The 18,146-nt window shown below is 41.0% G+C and overlaps 1 protein-coding gene across 1 annotated transcript; it reads right to left on the bottom strand.

Annotated features, from left to right (window-relative positions):
• Positions 1-383: 383 nt before the first annotated feature.
• USP14 (ubiquitin specific peptidase 14) lies at positions 384-16,176 on the bottom strand. The gene is made up of 16 exons (XM_083622426.1): positions 15,936-16,176; positions 14,649-14,794; positions 12,431-12,463; positions 11,693-11,797; positions 10,984-11,087; positions 9,384-9,442; positions 8,120-8,250; positions 7,715-7,795; positions 6,353-6,441; positions 5,525-5,639; positions 4,659-4,724; positions 3,820-3,912; positions 3,202-3,330; positions 2,592-2,652; positions 1,263-1,370; positions 384-1,122 (listed from the first exon to the last, which is right to left on the bottom strand). The coding sequence occupies exons 1-16, from the start codon at positions 15,949-15,951 to the stop codon at positions 959-961; spliced, it is 1,500 nt and encodes a 499-aa protein (XP_083478552.1). The 5' UTR covers positions 15,952-16,176; the 3' UTR covers positions 384-958.
• Positions 16,177-18,146: the final 1,970 nt, after the last annotated feature.

Genomic DNA, 18,146 nt, shown 5'->3' on the forward strand with positions numbered 1-18,146 from the left:
GTACCAACTATTAAGCCTGTAAGATTTCTAGGAGGAACAGGATGAAAGAATATGGTGGAAGAGAAGTGACTGTTTACACATTGACTTCTATACGGAGCACCAACTTACAGAAACCCATCATAGTATTTAAACCCATTTAAAAGCATATAACATCAACATGCAGTATAAGAAGGTAGATTGCTCCTCTTCAAGTAAGTTTTTAATAAGAACTATTTCCCAAAACTGTCCCCTTTACCTCAATTTAAACCACTCTATCACAGTTCTGCTAAACTGTATTCTTTGGTTTCCTGTCGAAGCTGGATGGGATACTTACTTAGCCCGGCACTGGATACAAGCCAAGAGGTATACGATTAAGCTCTAGCAAGAAGACAAAACACCAAACATTTATGTAAGAAGCACCATCATTACTGATCACCATTTATTCAAAGTCATGGAATGCCAGCAACAAAACAGACCAGGTTGGCACATCAGGCTGGACAAATACGTGATTGTAGCCATATTTCCATAGGCTATGGGCAGCAGCACTGTGTTACATGTTGAGGCAACAATTGATATTCCACTTGACAAAGCTGTCAAGACACAATAGAAAGGATCGACAGCTACTGAACTGGTAGAAACCATGCAAGAATTAACAACAAAATGATCCATGAATAGGTGTGTAATAAATATCTTGCTGATAACATTAGAGGAAAGGGCAGGAGGCCTGCTTAATTTTGTTAAAATTTAGTTGTTTTAAAATGGTCTTTTTTGCAACCCGAAAACTAAAATCAATTTCAAATATAACAACTATTGAGTGACTGTAGTAGTGACTTTAGTGCAGAGGTCAGTTTCAAAACCTGATTTGCTTCCTTGCCGCTCCAAATGACAGTAGACTGAAGGAACCAATTTTGCAGCCTCTGTGAAGCTCTGGAGTTAAGAAATTTATTTCACACCTAGGCAGAAATGGTAAAAATGAAGTCTATTGATCAGCTTCCGCTTCCGCTTCCGCTTCCACTACTTCGATTCTGCGTGGCCCATAAAGTAGAACGTAAGCTATATGCCAGTCTCCACCCCCTGATAGCCTCAAAATATCTTCAGGTGTAACAATGCTGACTTTGTCGTCATCAAATTTAATCCACTCATCTGTGAAGAAAAAGAAATAGTAAATTAATACCACATATTACATGAACTATTCAGAGCTAGGATTTCCAATTTATCATTCAATAAAAGCAGCCAGCCCTCATGTACTATTATTTTGCTAGTGTCTAAAATTGCCTCAGTACCTTGTTTTCTTTTAACCCAAGATACGTAATGTCCAGAAGAACTAGATCTTCCCTGATGTGTTAGCACTGCCTGTAGGTCATAATATCCACAGTTGTTGGAGCCAATATCTGGGGGAGAAAGATCATAATGTAACACTACAGTAAACAATCCGCACACTTACCCATGTCTCTTTGTGATTGCCACAGGAATCTTTACAGCAGGCATGGGGAACTTCCATCCCACAAATTTGGCCCACAAGCCTACTTTCCCCAAACCTTGTCCATGTGGTGTCAAGTGCCAGGCAGATACTGAAGCAGCTAAATCAGCTGTGCAGCTCGAGTTTCTCATGGGTACTTGATTGCACAGTGGATTCCTGCAGAAAGCAGCTTTACCACCCAGTGCTGCAAAAATACTTGACACCCAGCACGGACAAGAGGTCTAGACCCGCCAAAGTTGACCCATGAGAATTGGAACTGATAAGTGGCTTGCCCACTGGGTCGAAAAGGCTCCCAACCCCTGCTTTAGAGCTTTAGGGTGGGGATGGGGAACATATAGCCCTCCAGATGCTGCTAGATTACAATTCCTATGATCCTTAATCCATTTGAAGAACCACGGATTCCCCATCCCTGCTATGGGGAAATGCAACTAAGCCATTTAATACAAAATATATTTTAAACCATTTGGATTAAAGTTGGGTTCAGGTAAGTTTTATTCATGAATGCATTCTCTCCACATAAGCACACACCCAAGGACACCACATTAAGCATGTGAAGGAAGAGACTGCCTGCAAAATTAAGCAGTGTCTGGGGTTAAGGAGATTTGTAGACACATAGAGCGAATAGCAGAACTACATGTAACAGGCTTGGGAAGAAATCAGCTTTGCAACCTGTGTTATTTTTGTCCAGACTTGTTACCTGCGGCAGACTGCAAACAACAAGCGTAGAAAAACCACGCAGTTCCATTTTAACAAGTGCAAGCCAAAATAAAATTTAAAAATCATCTACTTTAACAACAAAAAAGAGCGTAGAAGATCAAATGCTTGTCTGGTGCAAAGACATGATCTCACCTGATTTCTTGTTATATTTCTGTAGCAGTTGTGAGCTTTAGTTTTTGTACCATAGATACTGCAATCAAGTGCCATTCAAATATTAAGCTGTGCAATTTATCAGACACCTCTTACACCCTTCACTCGCTTGGTTAAATATATCTTCAGATATTCAGACAAGGAAATAATAAAAATGCTTATGTGTTTTGTCCATTTTCAATACCTAAATGCCTTATGGTAATCTAAGATGAAAAAAATCAGTAGAGTTTTAAATGTATCCAAAGTCCTTTCAATTTCCACTTACCATCAGCAAAGGAAAATGGCTCGTATTTAACTTCCTTCTGTGCACCATCACCTTTACTAGACTTAAAAAATAAACATGTTTATGGTTTACATGAGTTATGTTCATATAAGGCAAAAGAGAAATACATTTAAAAAATAAAATAACTTATATCATCTTAATAAATGATCACTGATTACCTTTATCAATGAGAAACGATTTCTAAATAAAAGTTAAAAGTTTTGGAGCAAATTCCATGGTGTGTCAAAGCGTTACAGAAGCTCCAAAAGTATCACAGCCAGAGTAAGAAGCACAACCAGTGAAGAACTGGCCAGTCTGCTTTCCCCATTAATAAAATTAAAGGAAAGTCTTTATCAGCAAGAGGGAAATGGCAGCTGCATACTTATTTTAAAAAATTGTGGCTAATACAATTACTAGGTCTAGAAATTAATGAAATTCAACAGCAAATGTTGATACTCAAACCTTAAATTTTTGAAAATACAGCATTATTATAAAGCATCTAAATGATGTTTGGGTCATAATGGTTCACTTGCCCAATGCTGGCTCTTATTTAAGGCCTGCGCATAAAATAAAATTAGGTACACTGCTAAACCAATCTTAATAGGTCACCTACGTTCTTTGGCTGCTGATTCGCTTTTTTGTCTTCTAGTTCCTTGAATTTTGATCGATACGGGGTCATCTTTTCTTGCAGTTCTGATGTACATAGCTCAAATACATCCAACATAAGAGGGAATTTAACATCCTAGGAGCAGTTAGAAGAGAGGCTTGCTTAACATCTCTGTAGAGCATCATATGAAGCTAACTGACCACCACAGACACCATTTCCCAGGACTGCTTTAAATGCAGTTAATTTAACACATTTAAAGTTGCCTTTTCACTTAAAACTCAGGATTTACTTAAAAAACAAAAAACACTTACGAACATAGCAAGCTGCCATCTAGCTCAGAACTGTCTCCTGACTGGCAGCAACTCCCAAGTTTCTACCTGGAGATTCTAGTTACTGAATCTGGAACTTTTTGCACAGAAAGTATATGCTGGAGCTAATAGCCCTTTCTATAGCCTAGCCTTAACATTTGACATGGAAGCACCCAAATTCACTTAGCAGCTTGTTGACCACCAGGTGGATCAAAAAGCAGAACTGTAGTGGTGTTTTGAACCGCCCTGGGATCTTCTGGATGAAGAACTATATGCAAATTTAAATAATTATAATAATAATGTATGAAACACCTACCTTGAGAACTTTGGCATTCACAGATTCTTTCTCTTTGTAAAAGAAACGAACCATCTGAATAGTCAGGTAGGCAGGCAAGCGACTTATCTTGGACTAAAACAAGCAAAATATTCACAGCAGTAACTACTTAGCTGCAAGTGGAAGCAAATGAAGTATGCATTCATTTTAAACTTTATATCCTGTACGACCCTGGATTACAAGAAGAAATTTCACTGAAAATAAGAACACTGAATTCCATATACAGTGGTACCTTGGGTTAAGAACTTAATTCGTTCTGGAGGTCCATTCTTAACCTGAAACTGTTCTTAACCTGAAGCACCACTTTAGCTAATGGGGCCTCCCGCTGCTACTGCGCTGCAATTTCTGTTCTCATCCTGAAGCAAAGTTCATAACCCGAGGTACTATTTCTGGGTTAGCGGAGTCTGTAACCTGAAGCGTCTGTAACCTGAAGCGTCTGTAACCTGAAGTGTCTGTAACCTGAGGTACCACTGTAACTGGATTATGTGCAAAATCCACAAACAAAATACACACCTTTTGGTACAAGTAGTATCAGGTTCCCATATTTGGCTTGCACTATTTACCCAGCCCCACACTACCCCCACTCCCAGCAAGGTACATGCACATTGTGCAGGTGATACAAATTACTCCCATAAACTACTTGTTACAGTATTGGAATGGGGTATCAGATTACAATACTTAGACTTATACTGCGTACTTCTCCAATTTATGCAGCACACCAAAATCCAATCTATTGATATTGTAGGGTCTTTGAACTTTATTACTCTCTACACCTCTAAAATGTCAACATAAACGGTTTTATGGCTACAAATTTTACTCACAGATTTTATGTAGAGTGCATTTCTTTGCAATGTTGGAGACAGCTTGGTAATTTCTTCTTGAAGACGCTGAAACAGAAACATAATACTACATCACATCATACAAAATCATTCCAAAACCCCTGCTTTGGTGTCTTAACTTGCCCTCTCCCTGCTTTTATTTTGGTTTCTGCCAAAATAAGATATAGCCTATACCAATGGATGGGTCTTAAATGCAGTAATCTCTGGAGCACTTTCAAGCAATCACCAAGAATAGGGAGATATGGAACAGTCGGAGATGTCTTTGAAATGCCTATCAGCTGGTGACATTTTGAGTTTGCATTTTAAAGTCTGAACTAAAAAGCAAAGGGTGACATTCCACACTGTACAATCAGACATCTGCTCATACAACCCAATCTAGTCTGGACAGTCTCCCCATCTGTTCTGCGTTCTTAATCCTGTGGTCACACTTAGGATACTAGTCTACATTTCATGCTCAGCCTTCTACCTTAACACCATATCAGTTTTGAAGGAGACCAAGAAGGAGGAGAGTCCTCTTGAATTCTCTGCTTTATTAGCATAGAAAAAATTAAGCTACTAAAGAAATGGTATATACATAGCAATCGGACGGGATAGAGAAGGCAAAATGCAAAACATAACTTGCAATGCAATTCTGCTTTACAGATTAAGACACCTAAAAGTTGGGAGTGCATGTTCAGGACACAAATCTGCATTTTGTGTCCAAACAACCCACACAACAATTTTTTCTCCCTATCCCCACCATCTTTTTGTGGCTTGTTTTCAAGCCAGCCAAAAGTAAGCAAGGTCTTTCAAGCACTGTGCTACAGAAAGAAAGCAACTTCCAGAGACAATGAAGTGAAGTTGCTCACCAGTTTAAGACCCGTGAAAAGATATTTTACTTCTTGATTGATAAAACAACTAAGCTGGAGTTGATTCTCTCTTCCTTTTGTGACATCCTCCTCTTCTGCTTCTGTGCATTTCATGCTTTGCGTAATGTTAAGGACAAATATATATTTATGCAAAGACTTGAAGTGCTGCTCTATTTCAACACTGCTGAGCTTAATGAAACAGTTAAAACGAGTGCCAGTCAATACTTACTCTTCATTTCAGCATGTTTTAATTTGCTGTGAAACAATGGTGCTTATTTCAAGGAAAGCTGTTTTGATAGCAGTGACCAATTCTTTTGCTAACAAACAGTACAGGACACATTTGCACATCCTGGCATGAACTTCACCTGCCACTTGCCCCTTGCAACTTTGGAACTGTTTAACAAAAACAGCTGGCTGTGTTTTTATTTGATTTGAAACCTTGCTACATCACATCAAGGATGAGGAACCTGTGAGCATTCAGAGACTGCTGGACTATAACTCCCATTGCCTGTGACCACTGGCCATGCTGCCTGGGGTGGATGAGTCTTGAAGTCCAACATCTGGAAGGCCCCAGATTCCTCACCCCTGCCCCAGATTCACTAACAAACAAACAAAGTTTGTGTAGCTCCCACTTTGGGAGATTTCCCAAACTTAGATTTTCATTTCCCTCTATCCACTTGCCATTCCTTATTTCTATTCTATATTAATAAAAATCACCCATCCAATAAAAAAAATGTTTCCTCTTGTGTCAGTAAAATCCCAACCCTGCCCGTGTTGCTATTACCATGAACATCATCCCCCATGTATTGCCAGTAACGTTTAGGATACATAGTTTCAAACTCAATACTGAAAAACTGGTCAATTAAGCTCTTCTTTTTAGGAGGTGCTGCTGCTGCTCCTGAAGCTCCAGAGTCAGTCTGTAAAAACAAAGAAGTAATATAATAATACAATTTATTATTTATATGTCGCCCATTTGCTTCTGGCAAAATGTAAAACCACAGTAACACATCACACATTAAAAACTTCCCTATACAGGGCTGTCTTCAGATGTCTTCTAAAAGTCATACAGTTGTTCATTTCATTGACATCTGATGGGAGGGCATTCCACAGGGCGGGTGCCACTACCGAGAAGGCCCTCTGCCTGGTTCCCTATAACTTCACTTCTCGCAGTGAGAGAACCGTCAGAAGACCCTCGGAGCTGGATCTGTGTCCAAGCTGAACAATGGAAGTGGAGACGCTCCTGCAGGTATACAGGGCCGAAGCTATTTAGGGCTTTAAAGGTCAATACCAACAACTTTGAACTGTGCTCTGAAACAGACTTCTCATTCTGAGCTTCTTTAAGCCACATTACATCTTCCCAGTTCCTTTACTCTTACAATGTTATGCCTGACCTTCAGTATTACTGCGCTTATTAAGACTGGGTACAGACCTGAGCTTTGACAGCTGTTGAAAAGTGGAACACTTCCTCTCCCTATGTGAAATTGCTTAAAGCAGCTGCAGGACACGGAAGGAGGAAGGCAGGGAGTGGAAGTGAGACCAGGTTGAGTGGGTACTCCACATGTGGAAGCCACTGACTGACAGCTTCCAGCACATTCAGAATCTACATTAGCTCGGTCAGGAGCTCTTAGTGAACAGGAGAGCTCTAATGATCCCCCATCCTCTTCAATATGAAGGAGAGCTCTGCATGGACAAACCCATTGTGTGAGCTTAAAGCTGTTCCTTAACACTGGATAAATGAGGACAGTTGCCCTCTCTGAAATCTCTAGGTATATGTACCTCAGATATACTCCATCAAAGCAATTTTTTATTGATGGTGGCGTATTCAACAGCTTGAGTCTCTTATTTCTGTAGTTGCTACTCAAGGTTTTTTCTACACAGTGCTAATATTTGAGACTTCAATTCTAAGTTAAAAATGTGGACAGGTTTCTGTTGCCACTACAGTCAGTTGTTCAAGTATTGGGGGGAAAAGACACATTTGGCAAGCCTCTGGAAACGAAGCTATGCAGTAGTATAATAAACATATTAAAATATTATGTACTGAAGGTGACAGTCCTTTAGGTTTACCCCAAAACTTGCACACAGTCAGCACATGGTTTTTTGTGTGTGTCAAAATCAAAAGTTGCTGCTGTTTTTGGCTGAGCATAGAGTTAATGCCATTTTCTCCAGGACTGTAAGACTAAGACCACTTACTTCCATAACTGTGTCATCTTCGATTCCTTCTAACTTCTGCTGCAGGACCCGCATCATTTGAACCCAGCATTCATTGGCATCCTATGAAAGAAGCAGAGAAAAGCAAATGTTTGGCGCAGTGATAACTCGAGTTTGACGAAAGAAGTTGCAATGAATATACTAATTTGAGTTTACTGCAAACATCATAAATCTGAAGTATTAACATTACTTCAAAAGTGCTTTTCTTCATAGTTGCTACAGAATCATATAAATACAATTATTAAATTCAAGTTTACACAAACTGTATGTAGGTTTGTACTTAATTATTGCCTCACAACTGAAACATATGAGATTCATTGGACAATAAATGTAATTTGGGGAGACTTATGCTGCCTGAATATTAGAAGGTAAAATAAAAGCATTTACCTGTTGAAGATATTGGCCTTGATCCCCTTTCTCCGCAAACTGGGGAAAGGCCATATGTAAAAACTGGAGGAGAATGATGGGAGGGATACTAGAGGAGGTTTTATCCATGGAATCAAATAAATCTCTAAGAGCTTAAAAATAAAACAGAGTTGTTTTTAAAAGTGAATAAACATTAAACTGTTAAGTACTAAAGGACAGATACAATAAACACAATATAGTTCAAATAAATATTTCCCTTTTTATTGTATACCGTAGTATTGCTTTTAGTGCAGGGCTACTTAATTCTTTACATCATATGCCCCAACAATCTTCCTGCAAAACAGGACTAAACACATCACACCCTTGTAACAGACTAAACTGCTGCATGTGGAGATTCAGTGTATGAGAATCCTGAATGGCACATGTCAGGGGACTGCCATCGGAACAGGGGAGGGAGGCAGAGGGGCCATTGGGATACAGAGAGCCTACAAAAATCCTGAGGAGCAGTTCCTCTTCCAGTGGTGGAGGAAGCCACACCTTCAGTGGAGTAGAGAGGGAAGGGGCCAGCCAAGCGAGGAAAGGGCTTGAGGATGCTGCAGAGAGCTCCAGCGCCTCACCTAGCCAGGAGGGAAGCACGCCACTTCCGTCGCCCACCTTGCGCAGAGGGGTGAAAAGCAAGGAGGGGAGGCGGAGCCTTGGGGTGCCGAAGTTCTTATGTTGGGGGAGAAGCCGGAAGGGGCCACTCCCGGATTCTGCAAGTGACTAAGTCGGACATGAACTTTATGGCTCTGCGCTGTAAATAGTTTGCACAAGAAAACCTGTAAAAGACAGGTCGGAGTCCTGCCTGGTTACTCACAAGCAACCACCACACCATCTGACAGCACCCAAAGCCAATTGTTACTACGAAATTTATCAGAAGCTCCTCAAGAGCACCTCTGAATAAGGATATTTTTGCTCTTTAAACACAATTATAAAACTTCACACTTGGAAATCATGAGTTACATTTCAGATTCTTTGAAAACTCAAGAAACATTATTAACTGTTGATAGAATTATAGAACTGGAGATTTGTAAGGGTCTTCAACAAAACGACAGTAGTTGATTTGGGGTGCGGACAACCCTAGACATTTCAGAAGTACAAAAAATAAGACAGTGAGATGTGTTTCTTTGCCTGTTGGTTTCCACTCAGTTATAATCTAGTGAATAGAATCCTTAAAATTCTGTTACAAAGAGAAGAGGGTTTTTTTAAGCAGCAGAAAGCTCTACATTGATGATCAAATACAAACCTGCTGTGATGTACTGAGCAGAGGCCATTTCTCCTGAAGCTCTTAAGGCACCAGCATATCTAAAGAGATGTTTAAAACATGTTATTTAATTTGGCCTTGGAATCAATGCAGCCCCCACAAAAATAATGCTGAGGTGGACTTTTATCAGGACTGTGTTACTTGGAGCAAAACTTATCTAATGAAAGTGTAGAAATTGAGAGTCAGCTTCCATTTAAAATAATAATGAAAACGTGTCCTCTAGTGTCTGCAGAACAGTGAGCACACATGTGCAGAGGAAAGCACAAGGTTTCCAGGATCCTTCTGTCCTCAAGTCTGGATTACTCATTATTTGTTCCTCCATCCCACCCCAGAAATTCTACTCCCACTGACATTGGGACAGCGTTAGGCTCCTTGTCTTGCTCCTTTCACTGTACACAGAAATGAACTGAGGCCACAAATTTACTCCAAAGCAGAATCTCCCCAACAACACAAGATAAAACCAGTTCTCTATTCTGCAGAGTTCCAGATTCTGCCTTCCAATAACCGCATTTCTATACACATTGAGTTCACTGAGTTATGGCACAACCATCACCTACCATGGCTTCCATATTTATCATTACCATCTCAGGATATACTAAAAATGAAGTTACTGTTTAAAAGCCAATCGCTTGGGCCCAAACAAGAGCAATCAGAACTTCACTTGTGCAATATGGCTTTCCGATCCCTTCCTCTCCCTACCAGTCTCCTATGCCCACTGACAAGCTACACCCAAGGGTTAAGGAACCCTCTGGGAGAACATGGGAGTGTGGCACAGGGGACTGCAGCGAAAGAGCAGAAAAGAAAGAAAGTACAGAAAGCCACCTTGCATAAGCAAAGCTGCCTTTCAATTGCACAAGAGCACCTCTAGATCCAAATCAAGGCCTTAAAAGGGCAACGAGTCCATAAAGAGTTGCTTAGCCGAACTGTTCACCCATCTGGAATGCTTCAGAATGTTATGACTTCTATTAATCTCTGTTTTATATGCAAGTTATACAAGTCATTCATTTGATTCCTACCTCCCAAAGTGCTAACAAGACTAACCTTTGCCTATTCTGCTTCTTGATGAATTCACAAAGAGTGGGAGCAAAGTGGCAGTAAAGAACACACAGAAGTAACATTAAGCATGAAAACACTATTTTAAAGGCATGGTAAATTAATTTTGCACCAACTACTTAATATGAAAGCATTAATATATCAGTCTTAATCGCATCTCAAATTACAGTACTCTAGGATTTGGCAACCTGAGAAGTATTCTTAAAAGCCAACATAGAAGCTATTATACTGAATATGCTACACTAGGCAAACAAGGCACAGAAAAAATTCTGGAATAAATTGGATAGGAATAGAAATCAAATTTTAAAATAATTCATAATAGCGTTTAAGTCTACTTGCAGAAAAGCAGATCACTAACTGGATCTGAATTCTACCACCAAATTGTAAGCATCAATATATTTAGTACCCATTAAGAAGAGAAGTTGAATGTTAAAAACAATAAGGTGCTCATACTGAAGCCCATCCCCCAAAGCCACAATCTCTATTTAATAATGATTTTGAACATCATTGAATAAAATATGAAACCTACCTCTTAAGGGCCTCTTTCAGTTCTGGCACAGAGCGAATACACTGAACTGTAGCATTCATATAACACGTATTCCCAAGATTTGTTAAGCCGCATGGTAACTCCATCTACCACAAAAATATAAGAGTGCTTGAATATTTTACAGCAGTTTTTCCTGAGTGATTTCCAGGAAAGCACTATCAACATTTAGTTCTATAGCACTTTTGCACAGCTAAGGCTAGTACATGAACAGCTATTACTTTTCTGTGGACAAAATTAAGTGGTTTCTTCAAAAAAACAAAAAAAGAAAAGCTTTTACACTTTTAACTAAGGCACCACTATGGATCCAAAGTGCAATTCTATACAAGTCTACTCAACAGTTCCATTGAGTTCAATGGAGCTGACTTCTAGCAAGTATAGTATTGCAACCTTAAGACTCATGCAAAGGCTTGCTGTAGTCCAATGAATCCAATTTCTTTTCTTTAAACAGCTACCCCACCACCATGCCACAAACTGCTTTTGAAATTTTCCTAGCTTAATAGGCAACAAGCAGTTGACTGTTAGACTTTCTCAAACACCCTTCTCAGGCATACAAAACTAGGTTTGCAGCTCTTATACATCCAGACTTCTCTCTGAGAACGAAGCAAGTTCACAACACACTATTAAGTTAAACTTGTGGCAATATGAGGAAGTACATTCAGACTTCTGCAAAGGGATGAAAAAATATGCTTACAGCTGAGGCTAACTGTTCTTCTGTCATATCTTCCACAAAGACAGGCCGAGCAATTGGTTCTTCAGGAAGCGCCTCAGCAGAACCCATCATTAATAAGGTCATGCCCTGTTCAAAAAAGGAACAATGACTATAATTAGACAATTAAGAAATAAAATGCATGGTGGTTTAGACCCTTTAACACTTTGGTTACCTGTGCACGTTAGGGAATATCTTTCAAAAATAATATTTGAGCACTATCAGTATATTCCAGTTCATTTTTTTAAAATGTAGGCTCTGTCATATTCTTAATTAACCTTGCCTCTCTTCTTTCCAGTGATGCTCTTATTTACTAAGCATTCAGGAAATTTTTTACCAAGATTGCTAAGTAATGGTATCAGCCATTAAGTCTGACTTTCCATTACTACCTTTATGCTTGCTTCTTCTTTAAAAAATAAGCAAACAAAACCCCGACTACCACATTCACAGCTGAATAATTGTAGCAAATACAGAACAAGGTTTTAACAATTCACATAAAAGGGAGGATTTCTGCCCAATCCCCCTCCACCTGCAGCTTCCACACCATATCCCACACCATTACCAAGGGTCTCCAACCCCAAAGAAGCACAGAAGACAGGGGCACAAAAGTGTAGAGAGAAGGGGGAGGCAGAAAAGTCTCATTCTGTGAACTCTGCCCCATTCACTGAAGAAAAATTAGGATCCAAGACATCCAGCCCAATATAGTCACTGAGCAATACTTACATTTTTTATTTTGATGTTGCCCCAATCATCATCCTATTGAACAGAACAAAACATATTTAAGTGCCTGCAATAATATTAAAATGAGTCAGCAGATCTAGTAGCTGCAAAACCCAAGGCACAATCCTCAGAAAGACGTAGTTAAGTGCTATTCATTCCAACAGAACAAAAACATGAATAACTTTATGCAGATTGCACCAATGTGAACTGCAGTGCAGTAGCTTCAAGAACACACATAGAGCCCCACCTATGTAAAAGCTCTCACTCTCAACCATTAGAAAGACTTAATACATGAAACAGGGAAAGCCTATGTGCACACAGAGCATTCCTTTATCACAGAACAGACTGAAAATGTGCAGTATAATGGATGGGGAGTACACTTGCAGCCACTCTGAACTGCCAACATGGGCTTGTTCCCCAAAGTGTTGTATCAGCACTTCCACTCTCACAAGGTGGACCCCCTAATTTTCAGCAATTCCTTCTTACTGCTGCAGTCCTCCTGACATTCAATTCCCGAAGGTCCCCTAACCTTCAAAACTATGTGAAGGCAGAGGGCCACTAAGGAAGAGGTGGGAAGTCTAATCCCACAAATGGAGCACCTTTCCATTCAAAGGATGGAAGCTAGAGTCCAAGCCACAGACTCAGAAGATTGTGAATACAGTGGTACCTCGGTCTAAGAACGGAATCCGAACTATGAAAGGGCACTGGCGGTGAGAGGCCTCATTAGGGAAAGCGTGCCTCCGTTTAAGAACAGTTTCGGTTTAAGAACAGACTTCCGGAACGGATTAAGTTTGTAAACCGAGGTACCACTGTATTTGTTAATGCCATTCTTTGTGCAAGCCATTAACTATATAATAAGCAGTGTAGTATCTAAGACTGCTTCATGTTTTATAGGTTTTCCAGTTATATATGAAAATATTCCCAACTATATACAAGCATACGTTGCCATAAAATAGCAGGTGCTTCATGTTATTTACCTGCAAAAATAAGCAAGTTCTCAAGCTAGTCAGGAAGGAATTATTTACTGACAGCTACTTGCTAAGGCAACTAGAAAAGTGTTTACATATTAGAGACAAGTATGTGCATGTTGCTTCCTCAAGGTTTATTCTTGCTCAATCCTTGACAGATCCCTCTTCTGTTTAAATACCTCTAGCAAAGAAGACATGGGCACCTCCTACAAGAACTGCTGAACAGTTCACGCATTAGGAAGTAGAGAGGAACCTCGGGTTATGTACTGTCCTCCTTACGAACACTTTGGGTAACGAGCTCCGCTAACCCGGAAGTAGATGCTCCTTGTTGCAAACTTTGCCCCGGGATGCGAGTGGAAGTCGCGTAGGAGCAGCGGGAAGCCCCATTAGCGAAAGCGCACCTCATGTTAAGAATGGTTTTGGATTAAGAACGGACCTCCGGAACAAATTAAGTTCATAACCGGAGGTACCACTGTATTCACATAATTTTAGCCAAAATCTGTTTCTTTGCAATTCCAAGCATCACTTTCAGTCTTGCACTCTGAAGCAACAGACAATAAGTCTGCTCCATCTTCAACATGTAACATGTCTCAGCTCTCACATCTTGCTTTAATCTTCTCCAGGCAAAACATACCCAGGCTTTTCAACTATTCCTCAATGGCTGCTCTGTTTAGGACACATTATAGTGTTTCAATATCCTAGACACTAGGACTGAATTTTCCTGCAGTACTCATGGCGTCAAATTGCTGAAGCTTAAAGTTTGAGTGATTTGATAGTTTTTACCATATCAGCTCACTGCATCAAACTAAAAGGAAAGCAACAAGTGTCTATGTGTATCTATGTATTTGCATGCATAGACCACTTGCAACCTACCAAGCACTACTGAGTTCTAGTTCATTTAAACAGGGCACATCTGGAAGCAATGCTTGGTGGGTTGCACACACATTCTCTAAAACATCACAAAAGCAGACCAGCTCTCTTTGGTTTGCATCAATATGCTAGTTTTAGTTATCACATTACACACAGGAAGTAGTCTTCCTTTCAGCCATGTAGCTTACCATACCCAAAACATAAGTACCTAAAGGGAAGCACCACTTTATGGTTACCTGCTTTGTTTAATTTTTTGGTGCTTCTCTACCTGTATCCAACAAGCCAAACTCAATATGTTTTCTCCTGCTAAGAACTGCAACAATCCACTAAATTTATAAAACACACAATGACAAAAGTATGGCAAAATTATTCTCAAACTATACCTTTAAAGTTCCACCTTTCACCATCACTTTTTGTCTGTCAGGCTGAACTCCAGTCAAAGCAAAAAGCTGCGCTTTGAATACCATTGGAGGTTCATCTGTATTCAGCTCCACTCCATCAAATTTCTCCTTGCCCCACTTTACGTTAACTGCAAGGGGGAAGAAAGAAAAATAGGACCGTCAAGTTATGGTACAGTGCTGTGCATTCTTACATGCTGTGTACACTGAAAAGGTTTATGGAGGTTTATATTTCATTTTACAATGTAATATTGTAAAGCACAAATTTAAAGGAAAGATTCGCTATTCAAGCACAAAGGATTCTGCAGTCAAGAACTTTGCAGAATAATGAATCTTATATGGTTAGCCATGGGTTGGCTTAGCATTACTTGCAAACTAGGTCATTATTTGAACTTCCACCAAAGCTTTCACATGTGCAAGCTGAGACATTCACCACAGTGTTATTCATCATGTAAACCACTGGTCTTCAGAAGACCCAAAAGTCTTCAGTACCTCCCAATGCATCACGTCCTGATCTTTATGGATCACACCAATGGCATCAACACCAACCATCATTTTGTTGTTCACTTTAAAAGACAAAAAAGAAGGCTAGACAGAAAGCTACTAGATGAAAAGGAGAAAAAGGACTCCGTCTTAACAGCTGTATGCAAAGGTGATTTCTAGAGGGAAACCTTCCGTCACTACTGCATGACCAGCAGCATTCAACAAAATTCTCCCACTCCCACACAGGAGCCCACTATATTCTCCTTTGCGACACATATCACCACTGGGGAAAAGGAAGGAAGGTGTGTGTGTGTGTGTGTGTGTGTGTGTGCATAAAATAACTTATGAATAAGGTCCCGTATTCCATGTTGTGATCAAAAGGGGCCCAGATTCTGACAAGGTTGAAGATTGCCACTCGAAATCATCCAGGATGGGTGGCTTACGCAGTGCATGAGAAAACAAGAGGAAAGCTTACTGTGCAGCAACCCCATTTTCCTGGAGAGGAAGGGGACCCTTGCAAGCAATAAGCGACCCCTAGTTCTTCCTCCCTCACCAGGCCAGGTGTCTCCATAATGCCAAGCCAACTTCGCACCTGATACAAACCGCCTTCCCTCCTTCCCCCTGTCTCTGGTGGGCAGGAAGGCCCTTCGGAGAAGGCAGCCCACGCAGTCCCGTGCAAGCGAGCCCCGGCCCGGGCCGGGGAGCGGGAGGACCCCAGCAAGGCCTACGAAGGAGAAGCCGCACTAGGCCCCTGCGCGGCGCTGGTGGCGGGAGGCGGAGCAGGCTCACCTGTGAACAGCGGCATGGCGGCGAGCGAGAGCAGCCTGCAGGAAGAAGGCGGGAGGAGCGGCGGCAGCGGCAGCTCAGGGCGCGCAGAGGAAGCGAGAAGGAGCTCTGGCGGCGCGGCGCTTCCTTTCCTCGGGGTCTCATTCAAACCGGCCCCTCAGGATGACGCTGCAAGCGCGGACGGGTGCGCGCGCAACTCCGGAAAGGCCGCCTCGCTGCTGCCCCCAGTGGCCGCGGCGGCGGCTTCGGAAGGGAGCCGCGTGAGGTAGCTTCGCCGTCAGTCGCGCTGCTTCCGCCTGCTTAGCCTCGTGATCGGACCCGGTATGTCCCGTTAGTTACTCAGATGTAAACCCCGCTGGATGTAATAGGATTTGCCCGGCAAGTGCTCGTGCAAAAGGATCCTGGCCGGTGGAGGGAGGGGCATGTTCCCAGTGTGTCCTGCTTACTGCGTTTGATATCGCACTCTGCATGCATTCTTTTCCCCCCGTTATCACTGAATTATCCCCGTCTAGTATCGGAATGAAATAGTCAGGGCCTTCAGTAGGTCAATTCATTCTTTAGTTCCTTTCGTTTCTTTTCCCCCACCTCTCCTTTATCTCAAACGATACTTTAATTGATGTTCTCTGTCGCAACTGCTCAGCCATAGATTTGACAACACAACTTCGTTGGGCGGTTTTTGAGGTGGTTGTTTTTAAAAGACGTGTTTCTAATTTATACCTGCATACCTTATTATATATTCCTGCATACCTAAGGAATCCCCCAAGTATATAGAAATTACTGCTTTATATTTGGCTGGCCCCATTTTGCTTGCAAACTATTAAAGGAAATTATGATTGTGACAAGAAGTGTTAGTCTTTTATCCAACAAATTATTAGCCCTGATAATTAAAGATACATATCTGGTTTCTTTGATAAATTGCTTAGAGGTGCTGCATTCTAGGGTTGTTTTGAAAAGTTTCACACTTCACTTGAGTTGTGTGAAAGTGCATCTCCCAGCTCATCTGCAAATTTCCATACCTATATGACTTCCACCTGCAATCTGCAGCCAGAAGTGGAAATATTTTTACACTAAGCTCCCTCATTACCAAGGCTCCTGAATTCTAGGTTGATTTAAGGGCATCCTTATTAAATAAGAGCTGTATATATTCACAGTTTTGATGAAAAAGCATTGTCTTTGAGGCAATGTGATGGTTCTCTCTATAGTGCTTGATCTGTGATTTAATATTCCTCCAATTTGTAGACTACTCATTAGGTCCATCTGATTCCAGTGTAATTTCCAATAACTGTTCTTCTTTTTAAGCCCAATTAATAGAGCAGCATGAGAACAATTACACCAAAGAACAATCATTAATGTACTGCTAGTGCCTAATGGAAACGTTTTGTCAGCAGAAACTCGTTGTCTAAACTTTCACAGTTGAGGAGCCACATCAAAGAAAGAACAACCCAAATGTGCCATTCAAAATTGCCAATGTTGAATGAAGAGTCTGGTCCAATTTATCAGCCCTATGAGAACATAAGGCCATGTAACCCAACCACTCCTTCAGTGGTTACTAGGTTTAGAGCAGGCTTTGGGCTGCAGCCTCCTCCTTATTGCTGCTCTAGGGCTTGGGCCCCTTTTGCCTTTGTGTGGCTTGACAGAGAGCAACTTACACTTGGGACAACTCAGGCACCACTCTCTTGACTTCCCTTGCCAGTAGGGACTTGGACCACGCCAATAACTGGCTGGGCTTGAATTTCCATCAGATCTGAATGTAAGGGAACGCTTCCTAGAGACCTGCCTCATCATAAACTTCAATACAGTCAATGTCCAGATTTGCCTCCCACAGAGAAGAATCCAGATCCTTTACAGCAGGGGAAAGTCAACATGGTATCCTCCTAGATATTGTTAGAATGCAACTTCCAACCCCAACCAGCATAGCCAATGGTCAGTGAAGATCAGAACTGTAGTCCAACATCTAGAGGGCATCACATTGGCCTGCTCTACAGTGTCAAATTATTTGCATGCCACATATTGGAAGAGGGATTCTAGTCTATTGGCAGTAACCCCAGCACTTTTTTTTTATTAAAAAAAAAAAGTTTAGGGGTATTCTCATTTGAAAATCACCATTTTATAGTTCATATCGGGGGAAATAAATACAGTAAATGGACAAAAGTACAAAGATTCACAAAATGTTTAGGGGTATGCATACCCCTGCGTACCCCCCAGAAAAAAGTA

The sequence above is a fragment of the Podarcis filfolensis genome (genome assembly GCF_964270895.1).
Source record: "Podarcis filfolensis genome assembly, chromosome: 7".
Lineage (NCBI taxonomy): Eukaryota > Metazoa > Chordata > Lepidosauria > Squamata > Lacertidae > Podarcis > Podarcis filfolensis.